The sequence below is a fragment of the Carlito syrichta genome, unplaced genomic scaffold (genome assembly GCF_000164805.1).
Source record: "Carlito syrichta isolate Samal-C Ts95f unplaced genomic scaffold, Tarsius_syrichta-2.0.1 Scaffold301884, whole genome shotgun sequence".
Classification (NCBI taxonomy): Eukaryota; Metazoa; Chordata; class Mammalia; order Primates; family Tarsiidae; genus Carlito; species Carlito syrichta.
In genome coordinates this window covers 206,158-227,789 of record NW_007245980.1, presented here as the reverse complement: position 1 = coordinate 227,789, position 21,632 = coordinate 206,158, and the positions used below count along the sequence as shown (strand labels likewise).

The 21,632-nt window shown below is 50.8% G+C and overlaps 1 protein-coding gene across 1 annotated transcript in view; it reads right to left on the bottom strand.

Annotated features, from left to right (window-relative positions):
* Positions 1-21,632, bottom strand: part of MARCH4 (membrane associated ring-CH-type finger 4) — a 116,984-nt gene that overhangs the window by 5,049 nt on the left and 90,303 nt on the right. Inside the window, exons 7-8 of the mRNA XM_008055556.2 lie at positions 21,579-21,632; positions 16,018-16,210 (exon numbers count right to left, since the gene is read on the bottom strand). Coding sequence (XP_008053747.1) covers positions 16,018-16,210; positions 21,579-21,632 — 247 coding nt within the window. The remainder of the gene's footprint in view (positions 1-16,017; positions 16,211-21,578) is intronic.

Below are 21,632 nucleotides of genomic sequence, written 5' to 3'. Positions count from 1 at the left end.
CTATCTTGAAATACAGTTCATAAGATACTATAAGCTAATGTTTAATGAATAAAAATAAAAACTAAAATTAATATCATATCCTAACTGATAACGTCCCCTGCCGGGGAAGGTGAGGACGGTGTCAGGAGTCAACAGCATCAAGAAAAGGGGGTCAAGACAGACAGCATGCACCTCAGAGGGGCCGGGTCTCTGACGGATGGAGGGAGAGAGGTTAGCAGGGGTGATGAGCACAGGAGGGACACGGACCCCCCTCCAGGTCCCGCAGGATGTGGCCTGTGGGAGAAAGAACAGCCACCACCAGAGTCAGCATGAGGGAAACAATGTTCTCAGGAGACAGCCATGCCTCGATTAGGGAAGATGAAGGGAACACGCAGGGACAAGGCTGATAGGACAGACCAGGAGGTCCAGAGGGCACCGTGGAAGATGGGGCAGGTGAAAGGACCAGCAAAACAGGAAAGAGTTGATGGGCGGAGGGGGGAGAGGTAGGGCCTGGCATTGGTGACGAGGTGACTGGGGAGGAAGCCACGAGGGGCTCTGTCCCACGGCAGTCAAGAATCCAGGGGAGGGGCCGACACACAGAAGCAAACCACGGTGAGTCACCCCAGCCACCTGAACGCCAAGCAAAGGGACTGGGTGGGAACACCTCGAAGCCTCTTCCGTCTGCAACACACCATCCCACTAGGGGCTGGAGCTGCCCCCGGCCGTTTCTCCCTCAAGTGCTCCAGCAGCTTCTGAGATCGCATTTTGCTCAACAAGTCTTCAAGGGTTCGCTGGCAGACAGACTGAGTCTCAGGGGTTTCCAGCCCTTTGTTCGGGTCACCTCCCTTTGAGGATCTAATGGAGAGGAAGGACCATCCCTCTGGAAGAGACCAACCGACACCCCAATAGCGCTTATCATCCGAGGGGTTCACAAATCTCCCAAGGATCGCCTGGGGCCCCTCTGGTCTGGCCTGACAGATTCCAGACAAGACTTCCCTTCTGTCCCACTCTCATCTTCTCCCACACGCATCAACACCCATCGTTTCTGTCAACCTGTTGAATGTACCCGAGCACCCTGGGCACTGAGCCGTTCATGGGTCCGGTTAATCCACAAGCCTTGTTTGAACATTGCTATTATTTTCTCCAGACCGTAAGCCCCTCGAGGGCGAGGACCGGGCCTGGCTGAGTCTCCAGCCGCTACCACGGTCCACACAGCACCCGAAGCGTTTGGAGAAAACCTATGGAAACCTCGGGGCCTGGGGCTGGAGGAGGAGGAGGGGCCTGGGGCGAGAGAAGCAGGATCTTCTGAAGCCCCAAACTCTCTTTCCAGTAAGGACCACTACACTGGATTCTTAATTAGCTTCTTGATCAGACAGTTTTAGCCTGATTGAAGAGGGTGGCTTAAATTTGAGGTCTGAACGCAGCCTTCCAATTATCTAACTGTCTCGTGTTCAGGAAGTAATTAAACCATTTTAATGGATAGGTGGCTGAAGGGGAGGAAGGTGCACCTGTTTTTCTCGATAATGCTTGTTTGGCAAAAGTGGGAAACGCACAGACGAGCTCATTCAGATCCGCTCTTCTCAGCCTTCCCTCTGCTTCGTGCTCTACAAATTACTTATTGATTCCTTGGGTGGCAGAGTGCCAAAAACAGGGGGGGATGGGTGGGGCTCAGAGTGCCAAAAACAGGGGGGGATGGGGGGGGCAGGTGACATGGGCAAGGCTGAAGAGATGGGAAAGAAGGAACAGAGGTGAAAAAAGGCAGCGGATAGAGAAGGAGACTGGATTCGATCAGGAGGTGAGAAGGCTGTGGAGGAAGGGAGGGAGAGAAGTAGGAGGAGATAAAACAGGATATTAGGGGACACGGTAAAATCAGAAACCCGAAATGTTCTGATGAAGCTGCTCTCTGGGTTTTAAATTTTTTTTTTTTTTTTTTTTTGAGTTGGAGTCTCACTCTGTTGCCCAGGCTAGAGTGCAGTGGTACACTCACGGCCATCCCAGCCTCGCCTGCTGGGCTCCAGCAATCCTTCCGCCTCAGCCTTCCAAGTAGCTGGAACTACAGGCATGTGCCACCACACTCAGCTAATTTTTTAATTTATTTTTTTTTTCTTGGTAGCTATAAAGTCTCGCTATGTTGCCCAGGCTGATTTCCAACTCCTGACCCCAAGCTATCCTATCTCCTTGGCCCAAAGTGCTGGGAATACAGGTGTGATCCACCAATGCAGGCCACAGGTTAGCTAGTAACCACCCACAGTGCACACGACCCTGGGCTGACTTTGTGGGATATCCAGTTCCAGAAGAATTGCCAACTCCATCCTTTTGCTGTCTCTTCACCTTCCGGGGGGCTCCTCGTCCCCAAACAGCTGTAGGCCCCCCAGGTTGTCAGAATCCTCCTCCCCAGCCCCGCCCCACCCCAGAGAGTGCCCTGGCTTAAGGGACATAAAAGTCGCCGACAACCTGAGAATGGTGCTTTTCACACTTTAATGTGCATCAGAGTCACCTGGAGAGCTCGTTAAAACACAGATTCCCAGGCCACAAGCCCAGAGACCTACCGGCTCAGTAGGTCTGGGGGGAGGCCCGAGAATCTGCATTTCTAAGGAGCCTCAGTTGAGGCTGCCTGTATGTGGACCCCGCAAGGGCCGGCCCTGCTAAGAACCAGACAAAAGCACATACCAGGTGAGTGTGGGAAAGAAATGAGCATAGCCAGCGATTCTGGATGGGTTCCAGGGGTGCTGCTGGGAGGTGCCAGGTTGGCAACGCCACAACCTCCCCAGTATTCTCCAGGGGCACGGCACCATGTTTCTCACAGGTATGGCCAGCCTACCCTGCACAAAAGCTATCACAAAGTTGCAAAAAAAGCTTATTTAAGCAAACATGTCAACATTTCTATCTATATCTAACTAGAGGTTGTCTCTTATTTATTTTTAAATTTTATTTACTTATTTTTTCGAGTCGGAGTCTCACTCTGTCGCCCAGGCTGGAGTACAGTTGCATGCTCACAGCCACTGCAGCCTTGACCTGCTGGGTTCAGGTGATCCTTCCACCTCAGTCTTCCAAGCAGCTGGAACCACAGGGGCACGCCACCACGCCCAGCTAACTTTTTGATTTATTATAGAGGCAAGGTCTCACCAAGTTGCCCAGGCTGGTCTCGAACCCCTGGGCTCAGGCAATCCTCTCGCCTCAGCCTCCCAAAGTGCTGGGATTACAGGCTTGAGCCACCACGCCCGGCCTAGAGGTTGTCTTTTAAAATCCCAAGGAACGGGGGGCATTTTCTCCTATTGAGCTATCCTAACTGAGAACATTTCTGGCAGCAGCACTGCCTAGAATATGGGGTTTGGCCCTATTCATGGCCTCACGAAGGACTCTACACTTTGACCCAAAAAAGAGCTATATGCTATTTTGAAAAACACTCTACTTCCAGGTGTGAAAGGCATATACAAGGCAACTAAAGAAACGGATTTTCCTTTCTTGGACCCAAATATCTTTGGACTATAATTTGTGGTGAACTCACCAGTGGTTATTACACATTCTCTTTGGGAAGGTTTTCTCCTCAGTCAACTGGGGTCAATATCCTCTTCCTCTTAGGGTTGTTATGAGGCTAAACAAGGTAACTCATGAGTCCTGTGTACCGATGCCTGGCACTGTGCCTGGCACACACGTCACACTCAGTGCCACATGATATTGATTGTTGTGGGAGAGATTACACAACACAGAAAAAGCCCACTCACATCTCTTCCTCCTTCATAGCTCACCCCGTCCCCAACGCAAGCAGCTGCTGTTTCGTCTCCTACTTCCTGTTCTTCCTAATCCAAAGGCCAAGTCACTGTCTACCGGTGAATCGCGTGCTAGAGCTGAAACACACCCTAGAGACACGGGTTCTACACATGTGGAGAAGAGCCATCCACTGCGTCTCCTCTCCTGCCACCAAGAGCCTCCAGGAGTGCCAAGAGGGCATTCTCCCCCGCCCCAAAGTCCCCATTGTCAGACTGCCGTGAGGTAAGCTCTGTGAGGCAAGACCCCTGCGAGGGGACCTGTAAGGTGAGGCCTGTGAGGGGAACACCTGCACGGGAGACCTGTGAGGGGAGACCTGTGAGGGGAGACCTGTTGGGGAGACCTGGAGGGGACACTTGTGAGGCGAGACTTTTGACGGGCAATCTGTGAGGGGAAAACTGAGGCGAGATCTTTGAGGGGAGACCTGGATGGGAGGAGGCCTGTGAGGTGAGGCCTGTGAGAGGCAACCTGTGAGGGTCACCCTGTGAGGCGACTTCTGTTAGGAGAGACCTGTGTCTCACCCTGAAATCGCACCATTGCCAAACACTGACCTTCCAGATTCGATCCCACAAGGCCCAGCCTGTTAAGACTTTGAACTAAAGCTTATATCATGCAAGTGTGGGAAATAAATGAATATAGCCAAGTACTTTGGGTAGGTCCCAGGGGTCCTGCTGGGAGATGCCAGGTTGGCAATGCCTCGACATGCCCAATATTCTCTAGGGGCACAGCACCATGCTTCTCACAGGCGTGGCCAGCCTGCCCTGCACAAAAGTTATTATAAAGTTGCAGAAGTCGCTTATTTAAGCAAACATGTCAACACTTTTATCTATATCTAATTTGAGGTTGTCTTTTAAAATTCCAAGGAATTGGGGGCATCTTCTCCTATTGCACTATCCTGAGAATATTTCTGGAAATTTCTCAGAGGGATTGGCCTTCTGTGACAGATGGCTAACGGTCCACCGAAAATCCACCGGAGAGAGTTGCCACGGAGGAGGAATTACATCCTTTAGCTTTTTGCACCCAAGTGTAACCAGGCGACTAGTGCTGAATGTGAACATGAGTCAAGCCAACATTTAAGAAAGGAGTATCGGCCGGGCTCAGTGGCTCAACCTGTAATCCTGCGCTTTGGGAGGCCGAGGTGACTGGATTGCCTGAGCCTGCGGGTTCGAGACCCGCCTGGGCAACTTGGCGAGACCTCATCTCTACCATAAATCAAAAAATTAGCCGGGCATGGTAGCGCGTGCCTGTAGTTCCAGCTACTTGGAAGGCTGAGGCGGAAGGATCGCCGGAGCCCAGCAGGTCGAGGTTGTGGTGGCCGGGAGTGGCCCCTGCACTCCCGTCTGGGCGACAGAGTGACTCCAACTAAAAAAAAAAAAAAAAAAAATCTGCTCAAGTTACCCCAACTAATATCCCTTCAGCACTAGGTCTGGGGCCACATAGAAAAGAAGTTCGTAGCTGACTGGCATGTTTCACGTTGTCCTCAAAGTCCACGAGGTGGAGTGTGCATGCACCTTATTTATCAGATTTGGACTATTTCTGGCCACACACCCCCTGCCAACAGACAGGCCACTCCTGAATCTGTTCTGTGCCAAAGACAGCTCCCAAGGGATATTCCTAAAATATTCTAAGCTTCGTCAGCACCACTGGAATGTGTGAAGGGCCTCCCAAGGGGTCTCCTTGGAAGGGGACAAGGCTCCCCTGGCGCATCGGCTTCTAAATCGGTCATCTCCATCTCTGAGCATCCGGCAGCTCAGCTGTGGAGACAGGTGGCCACACAGGAAGCCCCGATGGGTGGGCAACACCTAATGGGGAATCCAGAAAACTTGATAAGCCACGTGCAGGTCCCAGGACGGGATAAGCATCCTCTTGCTCGTGTCTGCAGCTGACGCTCGTCGTGCCCGTTGTTTGTGCAGCCTGACATTACTAGGGACCCCAAATGGCCACGAGCGTCAGCTCCATGAGAGCCCTGACGTCTTCTCACAATACAGGTGACTTCATAATCCTGGGGTGTCAGACCAGGAAAGACCAAGGCGGTTGTCCAGTTCAACCCTCTCATTTTGTAGATGAGGAAGCCAGTTGTAGATAGAGGGAGTAACGCGCCTACGACCACAGAAGCCTTCGGTGGCTATTCGGGCCTTCAGACCCCCATCTGCTTCCTCATCTCTTCAACGACCCCAGGCTGCTTCCCCCCAAGCGCTCACTGTTTCCTAAGCAGGGAATTTAAAAGGTTTGACAGGTGGGTTCATTTCCAGCCAGAAGGAGGGAAGAATGTTTGTGGCACACAATGTTTTGCAGCTAATGTGAATTAAAATTAGATTTGAAAGAAATGTTAGTACCATCCTGCTACCCCCACTCCCTGCCCACTTGCTATAAAAATGAGATTTAAATCCCTTTATCTCAGAGGACAGGGGCCAGGCGTCTCTAAATCACTGGGGGAAAAAACCTCAGGGGACCACACACAGAGAAAGCTTTAAGAAAAATTTTTCCCCTGTCATTTTGTTAATTATCATATTTCACTGTTTTAAAGCTTTGGGAGGACTTTCCTTCCTTTCCTTCCCCTGACCCCATTCCACTCACAAGCACAAAACAAATACGATGAGGAAGAGGTTTTCATTTTTGCAGAGATGACTTTGATGGCCAATCTCTTAAGTCTGTGGAGTAAAACAAGAAATGTTTTTGTTGGTGCCAAAGCCCTTAATTAATTTGCTCTTGTTAAATCCTAATAACGACCCACTGGAGCAGAGAATGCTCCATTTGTTTGCTGAGAGGCTCTGTCAGCTTCTCTGCAGCAGAAGACAGCGTCATTAGAGATGACGAAAGAGAAGCCAGGTGGAACGAGGACATTAGAGGTAATCGGATCGTCTCATGGAGGGGACACAGGTGAGGGAACCAGGAACCTTCAAGAAAAAGCGCTGCTCCAAGTACAGGCAGACTTTTAATGATGTGAGGACGCAGGGTCAGGCTGTCTCTGTAGCTAGGCTGTGGCTGGGTTCAGATTATGAACGGTTTTGGCAAAGCTTCCTTGAGCGTCCACACCGAGGGAATCCACCCTGATCAAGGGCTTCCTGCCCTGACTCCCGACAATTATGAGTGCCTACGCCTTTCTAGGTGCCATCAAGCCTCTCGACAACCTTCTGAGGATGGCACGATTATCCCATTTCACAGACGAGAACAGGGAGGCAGAGGTTGTGCCAATCCCTGAAGGTCACCAGGTCAGTAAGAAACTGAGCAGGATATGCTCCTTGGGCCCCAGGCCACTCTGTGGTGTCACTGCTGTCCCCCTGGAAGCCCACCACTCTGGCTTTTGGGACTCAGTCCCTGCTACTTTTTTTTCTCACTCCCTGTCTCCATCCATTCCTTAAATGCTTCATGTCCCCCCAGGCCTCTGTCCTTAGCCACTTACTCTCTGAGCACTGCTCCGATGTCACCTCATCAAAACCCACAGCTTCATCCACCTCCTCTTGTTGACTTCCAAATCTGGCTTCGGTCTTATTATCCAACTGCCTACAGAAAGCCGGGCACACACCAGTGATTCTTAACCTTCCCTTATCGCACCGCCCTTCACTCCCATCAGTCTCCAGCCCCCGTCAGAACAGGCTTGATACCCTCAGCATCCTCCTCTAAATCACAGACAGGGACCCTCCCAGTGTGTATAAAAGGCCCTCTCCATCTTTCCACCCTGACAAAGAGACCCTTCCTGGGCACTACCTGCTCTTCCTTGCAGTCCGTCATGGAATCCATGCGTCTTACTTGTTGTCCACTGCAAATTCATGGCTTGGGGACAGGTACTTGCCTCTCTGTCTGGATGTGATGCTTAAGCCGGTCCTTTGGTTTGGTGCCTTTGCCAAGGATATACCTTTTGGTTGTTCTCTCTTGCACCCACTGCCCATCCCATTCTCATGCTCAGCTATGGTGCCCAGAACCCACTCAAGCCACAGCCTGGGTCTCCCTTTCCGGGAAACGGCCCAGACAATCCTCTCAAGTCCTCATCCCAAGTACTTCTCAAGGTTGTCCCTACAACTCTTCCCCACCGTACCCACATTGCATCTCTTTGCTTCTTGCTCTGACGAGTACAAGCGTTTTCCAACTGGTCTCTCCCCACCTTCAGTCTGTCCAGCTCTGACCCATTCTCTGCACAGTTGCCAGAGTCACTAGTTCAAAATGACCATACTTCTTTCCTGTTTAAAATCCTATCCTTGCCACCCCGCTACAGGAGGGTCAAGTCTGAGTTGCTCAGCACATGACGCATTGCCCTGTGGGAGCTGGGGCCTGCCAACCCCTCCAAACCCATGGCCCGTCACCCACCTCCCAGCCTGGCTGTTTGCATTGAGCCAGACAAAGCCCCCAGCGTTTGCTGAGCACACCTTGTCCACTCATGTCTCGGTGCCTCCACGCACGTCAGTCCCTCTGCCTGGAATGTTCTTCCCTCCTCTCCTGGACAAACTTTGATGTATCTTCTGAAGCTAGTTCAAGGATAGAGCTCCTTCAGCCTTCCTGGATTCCCCCAAGAAAGAGTCACTGCTCTCTGCTCCACTCTGCTTTCCTCTGCACCTTGTACAGCCTCTGTGTAGTGATTTATTTGTAGTGTGGTGATTTATTTGTCTGTGTAGTGATTTATTTGTAGTCCTTGAGGGCAAGGACTTTTGAGTCCTTTATTTATTGAGCTCCTTGAGGGCAAGGAACTGAGTCTCATTCTTTGTTCATGTTCCCCGATTTGTGGAGCGAAACAAGGCAGCCTACAAATGCTAGTGAATGAGTGGATATGGCCATTCCAAGCCCACTTGACTTAGGTTCCTCATCGCTGTGTCCAGATCTCAGGCTCTGCTCTTACCACACGGGGGCCGGTGATGACCCTGCTTCCCTCCCCTCCAAGATGTACGACCCTTGAGAGCAGGCAACTCTTTCTTAAACATTCTATTTTATTTTAAAGATGTAGGGTACAGTTCAGGACTAGGTATTCAAGTGATCATTGTACAGGTAAAATTTGGGCCTCCCTTTGTTCCCCACTTTGCCCGGTTTGAGATCAGGTACCCTTTTTGATGTTATATGCCCCACCCCTCCCCTGGCAGTTTCCAGCTACTGCCAATCCCATTTTTTTTTTTTTTTTGAGTTGGAGTCTCACTCCGTCGCCCAGGCTGGAGTGCAGTGGCATCATCACGGTCACTCCAGGGTTGAACTGCTGGGCTCAAGCAATCCTTTTGCCTCAGTCTTCCAAGTAGCTGGAACTATAGGTGTGTGCTACCACGCCTGGCTATTTTTTTTTTTTTTTAAATTGTAGAGATGAGGTCTTGCCAAGTTGCCCAGGCTGTTCTCGAGCCTGTGGGCTCAGGCAATCCCCTCACCTTGGCTTTCCAAAGTGCTGGGATTACAGGCTTGAGCCACTACATTGGGTCCCAATCCCTTTCTTATTATATTATAGTAAATGTTTAGGGTCTGCTTATGAGTGAGAACATATGGTACTCAGTTCTTTGTTTCTGTGATAGATCACTGAGTATGATCGACTCTAAGTCCATCCATGTTGTTGTGAAGTCCATAATTTTGTGCTTCTTTATGGCTGCATAGTTTTCCATCATGTATATGTACCACATTTTTAAAAATCCAGTCCAGTTTCAATGGGCAGCACAACTGGTTCCGTGTTTTTGCTATTGTGAATAGTGCTGCAATAAACATGTGTGTGCAGGTATTTTTATTGCAGAGTGATTTAAGTTCCTCCAGGTATATTCCCAGAAGGGGGATTGCTGGATCATGGAAGGTCAATTTCTAGTTCTTTTAGGAATCACCACGCTGTTTTCCACAGAGGTTGAACTAGTTTGAATTCCCACGAGCAGTGCAGAAGTGTTCCCTTTCTCTGCATCCTTGCCAGTATCTGGGGGTTTTTTTGTTTTATTACAGATGGCCATTCTTACTGGAGTTAGGTGGTATCTCAGTGTGGTTTTGATTTTCATTTCTCTCATGATTAGTGAGGCTGAGCGTTTACAGAAAGCAGGCAACTCTTATTTGAGCGTGTATACCCGGGTCTCTCAATAAATATTTCTGAATGAATGAATGAATGGTTTCCCCAAGTTCATGTTAACTAGCAGATTTAGCTTCTTTCATCCCAAAAACTTTTCACCAGAGTGTCTTACCGAGAGATAAGCCATCATATTTCATCTCGATTGCTCAAGCCTCCTTCTCAGTTGGTGTAATAGCACTCATCAAAAAGAAGGTTCAACAATGTCTAACCTCCCAAGCCCTGGACACAGGAGCAGCTGGTGCTCACCGAGCTCCTGCTTGTTACCAGCAATTACCCTGTGGGTCAAGAGATGATTAGGCTAATTTCCCCTCAACCTGCCTCTCCATCTGCAATTTCACAGAGTTATCAGAGACTAAACAGGCAGTAGGATGTGCCCTAGAATTGGAGCCAGGGGTTCTTGGTCCAGTCCTCAGCTCTGCCATTTGCTTAGCTGTATTACCTGAAACACAGCTGCTTTAAGCCATTGTACCCTTAATCAGTTGTTGTTTTACCCTCAATCAGTTCCTCTCTCTCATGGCAGGGACGTGGTGGCTTGTTCCATCCACAGCAACTTACATATGGCTCTCACAGTGACATGCATTGGTCTAGAAAGTTAGGATTCTCGATAACACTCAGTGATCTATCACAGAAACTGAGCACCACATGTTCTCACTCATAAGCGGACCCTGAACATTTACCATAATACTATAAGAAAGGGATTGGCAGTAGCGGGATACTGCTGGGGTGGGGGTGAGGACCTAACATCAATAAGCGTACCTGATCTCAGACCAGGCAAAGTGGGGACGAAAGGGAGGCCCAAACTTTACCTGCATGAGGTCCACTTGTATACCTAATCCTGAACAGTACCCCACATCTTTAAAATAATAATAATAATAATAATAATAAACAAAGTTTGGACTCTAAAGCAAGAGATGCTTTGTCTAGAGAGGTAGCTTGTATGACTAGATGTACCACCCTCCAGCATGCCCAAGCCCAGAGCCATTGTCCTCAGCTCGGGAGCTGTGCTGCATCGAACAGGGGACTCAGACCTCCCTGACAATCATATAGGGCAAAATCTTTTGGTGAGTACTGAAGGCCATTCTCTGAAAGTCATTACTCCAGAATCTTCTCATGGACCCCTGATTGTCCTGGAAACTGGCCAGGTGGATGTGGCCGAGGACAGGCTTCACGAGCAGCAAAGAGTCCCCGACTCTGCATCCTCCTGGCCTCATGGTGGGGAATGTCTACAGCACTCCTGTGGGCTTCTGTGGAGTTTCTCCCCGGGGCCCCTCCCGCTCTCATGAGCTCTCCCTTAGCGCACCACTCCAGTAGAGAAGGCAGGTATGTCTTCAAGGAGCCACGGACACCTTACATTTTATGTTTACTCATATTCTTTACCCCCTTGGGCCACGTAACCAACTTAGGGAATAGATATGGTGTTCTTGGTATCTGGGAAGCAGAGAAAGTCTAAAGACTCATGGAGGCAGATGGTTTGTTCCTCTTCTCTTACTCAGTCTTTTGAGCTAACGAAGGGTTGGACTCATCTTCTTTTCTCCCATCGGTAATGATTTTTATCGAAGTGCTGGCTTGCTCCATCCATCCCCCCAAGAACTTGGGTCTATGGATCTGGATTCTTTCACCTGACAGTTTTTTCAACCAACATTTCTTGAGGACATGCACCTCTCCCATCATTCCTTCCGCCCACTCTCTGTGGGAGTACCTCCTCTTCCTCTTCCCATTTTTTCCGCATCATCTTCTTTCACTCTCTCAGGATTTCTGGAAGGGAAGCTTCCCCTTTTCTATGGGAGCCAACTAACTTATCAGTTTTTGAAACTGGCGAGTGCCTTGGAAATTAGATGGGCATTCCCCTGTGGCCCTCTAGCCTAAGCTCCACCTTCATGCACCAAGAAGACCGCATGTACTTACTGGCATGCCCAGCCAGGTTTCCTGTTCTCTGTTCTGGCTTCTCTGTCTCTCATTGGTTCTGTAAGTCAGGTTTGGGTGGAACCAGAAGTCAAGGCTCACGGATGGGGGTGGGAGGCAGTGGGAGAGGGAGTGATGAAACACTTTCTCTTTCTCCTAGAACAAGCTGGACCCTGGGTTGGTATTCTGGCTCCTTCCCCCCGGCACTCTGATGAATGGGGACTGTCAGCTGTGTTACAGCATTGCCTGGGCTGGGGCAACCCTGGGTCGGTGGGTGCTCTACTGGGAATGCCTGCTGGGAGCCTGTGGCTTTGGGCTTCCCTGAGCATGGCGACTGCAAGTGAACACTTCTGTGGGGGACCCTGCAGCCACTGCTGTGGCTCTCATCTTGTTTCTGAGCTGTTGCTTGGGAGCCAAGAGACCAGCCCGGGACTAGGATGTGGAGTGCAGTGAGGACTCCCTGCAGAGGTTAGCCTGACTGGCCCTGCTGGAGGCTGTGGTTCCTGTCCTGCATTCCCCTGAGTGAATCTGGTGCCAAGTGTGCTCTTTGGTAATCCCCATGAGTCTGAATGTCTAGTTGAGCCTAAAAATAAAGATATCCCTGGCAGGCATTGCAGGCTCCCTTCCTCCACAGAGCCCCTAAAACGTGGATAGTTTCACACCCACTCCTGCAGTGCTGTGTGTTTTCCCTCTACTGGCCAGAGCACTGCAGAGAAGTGACTGACTCTAGAGTTTTGCCCTTCAAACCGCCATCATCACCGCTGAATATCATCGCCTTCGTCAAAAACCCTGCACTGCAAACACAGGACTCCGTTTGTGGATTCTCACTACTGCCTGTCACCTCCCACACTCTTGTCTAGCTCATAGCTTCCTCCCTTTTCTACTTCATCTCCCAGCATTTTCCCCTGTGGATGGCCTCTCTGAGAGAAAACACGGGACTGAGAGTCCTAGTCTGCTGCCTGGGCCAGCCTCAGACACACGCTTCACTTTCAGGGTTTCACAGTCTGGAAAATGGGAAGAGTGACCCCTGCCCTCAGGGACACACTCTGAAATGGAATTCGCTCCAATTGCAGCCAATGAAATGACAGAGCAATCTGAACTTTTTTTTTTTTTTTTTTTTTGAGTTGGAGTCTCACTCTGTCGCCCAGACTGGAGTGCAGTGGCCGCTCCCGGCCACCGCAGCTTCAAACTGCTGGGCTCCGGCGATCCTTCCGCCTCCGCCTTCCGAGTAGCCGGAGTTACAGGCATGCGATACCACGCCCAGCTGATTTTTTGATTTATTGTAGAGATGAGGTCTTGCCAAGTTGCCCAGGCGGGTCTCGAACCCGCGGGCTCAGGCAATCCACTCACTTCAGCCTCCCAAGGCACGGGATTACAGGCTGAGCCACCGAGCCCGGCTAAGTCTGAACTCCTTAAAGGTGAGATGGTCCTAAATGCCAATAGATCTGAGCACGTGTAGGTGGCACTCAAAGCAATTAGGGTCCCCTCTGCGTTCTCCTCCCGTCCCATGGCTGTCTCTAAGCCGTCACTGGCTTGCCAGAGCAGAATGGGCAGGTTGTGGTGTGGCTTTGCTTCCTGAGCTATTGCACCCTCCTAAAAGCAGAGAAGAAAGGAAAACAGTGACTCTCAGTATCCAGCCCACTCTGCTTCTCCTAGAGACTGGAGTACCGAGTACCGAGACTGTGTAAGAGAAGGCATTAGAGACAGAAATGGTCCAGGGAGAAGGCAGGCAGAGAGAAGGGAACCCAGACAGGGACAAAGGAGGCTAGGTGACATGGAGCCCTGCTCAGGGAGAGACATCATGAGCAGGAGATAGCAGAATGCCAGGCTGGCCAGAGCAGGAGCGCTGAGTGGCTCAGAGCTACACGGAGCAGAATTGTTTATGAAAGCGCTCCTGTCAGCCAGGTGCGGTGGCTCACGCCTGTAATCCCAGCACTTTGGGAGGCAGAGGTAAGAGGGTTCAAGACCAGCCTGGGCAACTTGGCAAGACCTCGTTTCTACAATAAAGAAAAAAATTAGCCAGTCTACTTGGAAGGCTGAGGCGGAAGGATTGCCAGAGCCTAGCAGGTCAAGGCTGCAGTGGCTATGAGCATGCCACTGCACTCCAGCCTGGGTGACAGAGTGAGACTCTGACTTGAATGAAAGAAAGAAGGAAGGAAGGAAGAAAGCTTTCCCATGAGTGGGTCCAGGTGCACTCAGAGTCACAGGTGGCATTGGTGGGTATCCTGTAAGCAACACTGTGGGACTATCTGATCCAAGAAGGTTCGTGGAAAGAGCTGCAAGTTGGGGAACCTTGCTTCTAATCTCAGCCAAGAACTTTGAGTCCCTTCTGTGAACCCCAGTTGTCTTAGCTGCAGAACACGGGCATTGTGCTGGTTGATTCCATGGTCTCTTCTATGTTCAATCTGGTCTTTAAGTCTGTGAAGCCATTAGTGGCAGATGGCATTTATGCTCCTCTCTCTCACCCATGCTCCCCCCAGGGAAGAAGGAGCATGCTTCCCTGCCCTATCACCCTCCCAGTGTTGGGCTTCTTGGTGCCTTGCTTTGGCCAATGGGCTGTGGCAGAAGGGACAGTGTGCCAGTTCTAAGCAGAAGCTTGGAGAGGCATTGCAGATTTCCACCAGCCCTCCTGTGCTCCTGCCCTTGGCTAGGAGAAGAGCACACCCTGGGAAGTCCCTGCTCCTTTAGCCTGGGTCCCAGCATGAGGAGGTACTCAGAGCAGACCTGAACCTAATGCACAGCCAGAAACAGCCCAGCAGAACCACAGCCATCTCACAAACCCATGAACAGGAATAAACGTTTGTAGTAAAGCATGGCGATTTTTGGAATTATTTGTTACTGCAGCCAATGCTGACTGATACACCATGTGGCAGAAAACAGTATCTCAAAGAAGGACACATCAAGGACAGATCAAAAGCCTGCCTGAAGGAGAATGAAGGGCAGCTGGAGGGCCTCTACAGGAATGGCCTCCACTGTTTCCTCCTCCATGCCAGAGCTGTTGTAAACCTCCATATGGAAACACACCTGGCTTTTGGCATCAACAGCCCAGGACGCAGCAGGGGTAGGAAGGAGTTTGGCGGGAAGAGGAAGTAAATTAGAATACATCAATGTCAAATTCCTCCCCATTCACAGTCCTCTCTTGCACGATCCTCCGAACCTGGGCTGTCCGCTTCTCTCACTCCCTAGGTGCCATAATTAAAAGGCTCTTGAACTTGGAGTTGATAGATTGGTTTAGTTAGCATGGAGAGGCAGAGAGATGACTTAGACAAGTTTACAAGTTCCAGCATCCCTGGTCTCTGGCTGCTGTGACACTACAAGTCCCAGGCCTTTCTGATTCCTAATATCAAAGGACGCCCAAAGAAATTCACATCAACAGCATCCCAGTCAAATTCTAGCGAATAGAAATTTTCCTGCCAAATGGAGCAGTGTAGCATATTTAATACGATGCCCATACTAATGCCCAGAGAAGACAACAGTGGAACTCTTATGCTCCCCGTGCCGTGACCTAGGGGATAACCTGAAGGTTCCAGATTAGAATGTGTAACTAAAGATAAGCACACGTCAGAAACCGGGCTGTCCCCACCTTCTTAGTCACATGGAAGGTGGAAGAGAAGAGCAACACAGACTTGGGAATGGGGTCAGGGAAAGAGCAGGCGCTAAAACAGTGGGTTCCGACTTCTTTCTAAAACACTGAAGCCTTTTAAACAAAATCTTACCTGGAACCAAAGTACCCGTAAATAGATAAAAGCACAGAAGCTTGGGCTGAGGCAGGGGTGAGGATTCAGAGCCTGTCTCTGCAGTGTTCCATTTCCCACTCCCAAGGGACCCCTGGAGCTGTGCGTGGGGACCCGGCACTGCACACAGCTGGAAAACCATGAGACTAGAGGAACTCGGGGCACTGGAATGGGCTTAAAGAAAGCTGGAGGAAAAGGGAGGCAGATACGATCATGGCCGTTTCTAGGTATTTTGCTGTGGAGAGAATGGAAGTAAATGGAATGAATGGGTGTCCCTGGCATGCCAGCACATGGGGTACACAATGGGAAGGAAGCCTTGCACAGTCTGCTTGAGGAAACAGACTGACCAAGTGACCTTCTACAAGTCTTTCTAGAGGCAAGCCTCCTCATCTTTATCTTCAACCAGGAAAGCCAGGTTTGCTAGGGAAAGATTTAGTTTTTCCTCCTTTGCCCTGCCTCTTCCTTCCAACCCACCCCTCCAACCCAAGCCTTTGGGCTCTCTTGAGTTCACAGGTATAAACCCGGTGCCATGTCTACTTTGGCCTCCCCCCAGGGAGCGATCTGTCCGCGGCGCCAGCACGTGGCTCCCCCATTCCCACGGAGACAAGCCCCCAAACCCACCTATGCACACCACGTCCATGAAGCCATACATCCCGTAGCAGATCTGGAAGAGAAGGTCTTGGCGCTGCCATTTTGCTGAGGGACTGAAGGTCGACCAGATGAGCCAAGAGATGCTGGCGACGAGGAAGAGGGAACCCAAGATGGCGGCTGCTATCTGCACCTTCTCAATGACCGTCAGAGAGATGGCCTGCCACTGGGGGAAGAGAGCGGGGGTTAGCTGTTGGGTGGACACCCTCACCCGGTTCCCGCCCTTCCTATTCCTGCTGCTCTGAAGGTTCCCCTTTGATTTGGGGTTGAAACCAGCACTTTCCAAACTGCAGTACAATGGACACATTGGCACATTTCTGAGATTCACATTGAACTTTTAAAGCAGAGGAGATCTAAACCACAACAAATGATCATATTTCATGGCAACGAGGAGGCTCTGGACAGACACGGCTGGGAAGGAAGACCCGTTTACTTGATTGTGAAATAGACAGAAATGGGGGGGGTGAAAATGCAGAGCTAGTGTGGGTGGCATTCCAGGGTCCCAGAAAATTCTTTTCAGAGCAACACTGTGTATTGTCTCACTAAAAGGTGCTGGAAAAGCATACAGGGTTTTTCTTTTTCTTTTCTTTTCCTTTTTGCTTGTTTTCCACAATATCACCTTGCATACCATTTAATTTATATTCTAGAGATGACCAATTCAATGGAGAAGGAGAAGACACAGGATGTGGGGGAGAGATAAGAAAAACAGCTTATAACTTACTGAATGTATATCAACACTGATATTTTATTTTTTAACAGAAAAAGCACTGTACTTCTAACAGTATTGGTGGATGGGTTAAAGGCTGGGGTGTGGGTGAGTTTCAGCTCTGAAATTCTATGTTTCTTTGGCTGGTCCAGGAAGCACAGGCATAAAGGAGTCAGGAGTTGGGTTTGAGCCGGGAGCAGTGGCTCATGCCTGTAATCCCGTACTTTGGGAGGCGGAGGTGAGAGGGTTGCCTGAAGCCCAGGATTCAACACCAGCCTGGGCAACTTGGTGAGACCTCATCTCTATAATAAATAAAATTAGTTGGGCGTGGTGGCACGCACCTGTAGTTCCAGCTACTTGGAAGTCTAAGACGGGAGGTTCACCTGAGCCCAGCAGGTGGAGGCTGCAGTGGCCATGAGCGTGCCACTGTACCCCAGCCTGGGAGACAGTGAGATACCACCACCCCAAAAAGGAGTTGGATTTGAATTTGGGGTCTATTCATGTACCTACTCAATGTATATGTATTGGGGATTTTCTGTGTGCTGGTCCTATGCCAAGAGCTGGCAATAAAGTCCAGACAGAAACAGATAAGGTCCCTGCCCCTCTGGAGCTTACAGTCGAGGGAACTTAGACAACCATGTAATTACTTACAAGTGCAATTCATCAAGGGTAAGTTGGGGAGCAACATGGCACCATGAGATCCTATGATAGGAGATTTGACTTCCCAGAGGAAACAATACTTGAGCCGAGGAGGCACCTACTAGGCCAAGAAAGGAGGGAAGAGTACTCTAGGCAAACGGAAGAGCATATGCAAAGGCCCCGTGTCAGAAGAAAACGCAGTGAGTATGGAAATGTGGAAGAAGATCAGGGTCAGGAGAGTGGAGACAGGAAAAGAATCTGTGGGATGAGGTAGCTAGAAAAGTAAGAAGGGAAAGCCGGGCTCGGTGGCTCAGCCTGTAATCCCGCGCCTTTGGGAGGCTGAGGTGAGTGGATTGCCTGAGCCCGCGGGTTCGAGACCCGCCTGGGCAGCAAGACCTCATCTCTACAAAAAATCAAAAAATCAGTCGGGCATGGTAGCGTATGCCTGTAATTCCGGCTACTTGGAAGGCTGAGGCGGAAGGATCGCTGGAGCCCAGCAGGTCGAGGCTGCAGTAGCCGGGAGCGGCCACTGCACTCCAGTCTGGACGACAGAGTGAGACTCCAACTCAAAAAAAAAAAAAAAAAAAGAAGGGAGACCACACAGAATCTTGGAGAATATGCACAGATTTTCGGACTCTGTCCTAAGGGTAAATGTGACTGACAGGATCAGATTTGGAGAGGTGGAAGGGAGGACATCTGATGGAGGAGATGTGCATAACACTGCAGAGAGCACCCCCAGAAAGCATGTCAGCGCAGAAGAAAGGCAGACCACCTTCCTTTTGCCAGCAGGGAGACCCTCACTCTGCGTCCAATGGCCTGGTGGAAAAGCTGATTCTCACTCTATCTGGGACCGGCCAGTGGCTCCCAACGAATCATCATCACTGGAAGACATTTCACTTACTGGTCCAGATGGAAGACACGAGCCTTTACACTCCATTCTATAGATGGCATCTCATTACCGGTAATTGGGTCTTTACATTTTCCACAGCTTCCCTCAGTCTCAGGTTACACACAACAAAGTGATTTTCCAGAAGATGGCTGGATCACACAGACTGTTGGCAAGTGCAACAAGTGCCTTCCCCGGGCCCGCCCCGCTGCCTGGAAGGAGGGCTTCTGACCGGGCCTTCCGTTTCTATGACCGAGGCATCAACAACCCTCATCTTTTCCTCTAGACTTCAAAAACCCCAGGTCCGGAGGCACAGAGAGCCCTCTGCATCCTTCAAGACCCTTCTACCAGCCTCAGAACCACCGGCAGCACTTAACACAGGGCTCCTGCCTGCTGTGTGAAGCCTGAAGCAGAAGGGACAAGCTGGGTGCTGTAGACCACTCTGATCCTATCTGTCCCATGAGATGCCTGGAGGCGGGAAGCAGAGTGAGCTCTGAAATCCCATGGGAGGCCTGGGAGGGGAGACGGGCATCAGACACCAGAATATTGGAGCCTCGTTCCAAGGGAGACTCTGACCTCAGTGTTGTGAGATTCTCCACCCCTTGAACTGGCTGTAATCCCAGCTACAAGGGAGGCTGAGCAGAGAGGACTGCTTGAGCCCAGTAGTTCCAGGCTGCAGCGAGCTGTGATTGCACCACTTCACTCCATCCTAGGTGACAGAGCGAGATCCTGTCTCTAAAAAAATAATAATTTTTTAAAAAGACACATTGCTTCCAGTGGATCACTGAGACGATGTTCCATAGTTAATAGCTGTGTTATTTTTTGCAACTCTATGTGGTGCATGAACCAGGAGGTGAGAGACCCAGCGGAACCAGAAGGAGCCTTCTGATCACAGAGGCAGCCCTGAGATCCCCATCCATTGCCCCACTGCTTGTGGTAGGCCTGCCAGCTCCGTCCTGTACTACAGATCTGGCTGGGCTGGAGGGCAGAAGTGGCCCACTGTGGCTGAGCAAGCAGCTGTCTCACACTTGGAGGGGCCTGAGGAACCCAGGACACACAAGTGGGACAATTTTGGTCACAGCCACACAATGCTATTTCTAGTCCAAACGACTTCCTTCTTCTGGTGCTCTTCAGAAGTGAAATGGCATTGACGGAGCACAGACCATTGCATTTCCAGGAGCAACAGAAGCAGAGGAAGTCCCCAGTGTCTAGAAACTCCCAGATGAAGACAAAGAAGTCATTTAAGAACACACAAATAGATCAATATTACCGACACTGCCACTTGCTTACCTGACTTTCAAGATTAGAATAACGTTTTCTGGGTTTTTTTTTAAATCCCTGGGGAAAGTTATTCCTAAATGTTTTTTCACTTTATAAGTCACAGGCGGAGCCAAAGGAGAGTGCTTTGGGGTGGGCTCGTGGGTTTGGAATCTGACCCTTTCTAGAGGCTTGCACCAGCTGAAAAGGAAGGGGAGGGTTAAAGCAGTCAGACCTCTGCTGGAGCCCAGAGGATGTGGAATCAGCTGTCTCGCGACATTGCTATTTTAAGACGCTCCAAGATGTTGAAATGAATTGAAGATGGAGCCAGCGGCAGAAGAGACATCTCTCATTCTGAGCCCTTGGTACACTACTGAAATGGCCAAGGTGCCTGGGGCTTTTTCATGCCACTTTCTAGAAGTGACCCCCTACCCCAGCCCACTTACATACATGCGTGCGCACACATGGGCACACACGCTCATTCCTGGGCGTATCCGTGTAAAACTCTATAGGATTGGCTGGGCGCAGTGACTCAGCCTATAATACCAGCACTTTGGGAGGCTGAGGCAACAGGATTTCCTGAGTCCGTGGGTTCGAGACCCGCCTGGGCAACTTGGCGAGACCTCATCTCTACAATAAATTAAAAAATTAGCCAGGCGAGGTGGCGCAGACCTATAGTTCCAGCTACTGAAGTGAAAGGATCGCCTGAGCCCAGCAGGTCAAGGCCACGGTGGCCGTGAGTGTGCCACGGCACTCCAGCCTGGGTGACAAGAGTGAGACTCCAACTCAGAAACAACAACAACAAAAAAACCCACCAGGAAACAACTCTATAGGGTTTAAAATAAGCCACCCTGGACACTACAGTTCCAGGGATTTCCAGCCATGCAAAGATCCTCCCCTCTTCCCCACCACCATCACCACCACCAATCCCCACCACATCCCTTGCCTCAGCTGGGTCCTGGGCCTACAGAATGGACCCTTCCCTCCTACCCTGCCATGCCCCCCTCCCACCCCAGAGGAGGAGCCAACTCTGTGGCAGGCAGCAGAAGTTCCCATTATCATCATCATACTAGCTAATTGATTAGGCAGCCACTCAATTGGCTGATCGTGCATATGGAGAAGTATTTTCAGGAGCAAAACGCTCTCTCTCCACGCGCGGGTGCCTTGCAGGGAGAGTCCCTGGATTTGGGGGCGTTTACGAGGGTGACCCAGGCCTGCCAGCTCCTCTGGGGACCATGGGTGTGTCAGGCAGGAGGGGTGGGTAGAGGAAGCCCTAAATTCCATCTGAATCTGGGTGGCACCCTCCGGCGTCCAGGCCCCACCCGTTCCTTCATCTCGGCCTTTTCACGTCCTCTCTCCTCTGTCTTCCGGACGGTCCGTTTCCCCATTTTCTCTACCCGCTCTCCATGTCTCTCTCCGGCCCTCCTCCCTGGAAGTGTGGCCTCTGAACCAGCGGCATCAGCGTCGCTCAACCGTTTGCTAGAAACGCAGACTCAGGCCCTGCCCAGGTCTGCTGGACCCTCCAACTCCACTGAATCACCGTCCGCATTTTGGCAAGACGCCACACATTCAAGTTTTAAAAACTGCTGTCAGGCCTCCTCCCCTTATGTCTTTTGTTCCAGCTCTTGGCTTCATCTCAGTCCTCCACCTTAGCCTCCTACCCTCTGTCTTGTCATGTTTTGCTCGCTTCCGCCCTCCTGTCTTTCATCTCTCCCTCCCACCTTTTCTTTTGTCCTTCCCCCCCTTCTTTCACTCACTCATTCATTCACTTACCTACTTATTCCCCCTCTTCCCTCTGCCTTCTGGACCGAGTTCCCTCTCTTTGTCCCGTCCCTCCCTCTTCTTACGAAGGCTGGAAACCCAAAAGTCCTCTCTCCCCCTCCCGCCGCGCTGGCCCGCGATGCTCACCCAGCCCTTCCCGGTGCCACCCCCCACCCCTCCACCCTCCCCACTTCTCCCCCAGGCTGCCCTGAACCCTAAGGCGGAGCGATCCTCCCGCTGAAAGGAACCAGGGGGTGTGGAAGCCCCAGGCGCCCCGGATCGTACCTGCAGAGGATTCTTCGTGCTGATGGCGATGACGTGGTACTTGTAGTAGCACAG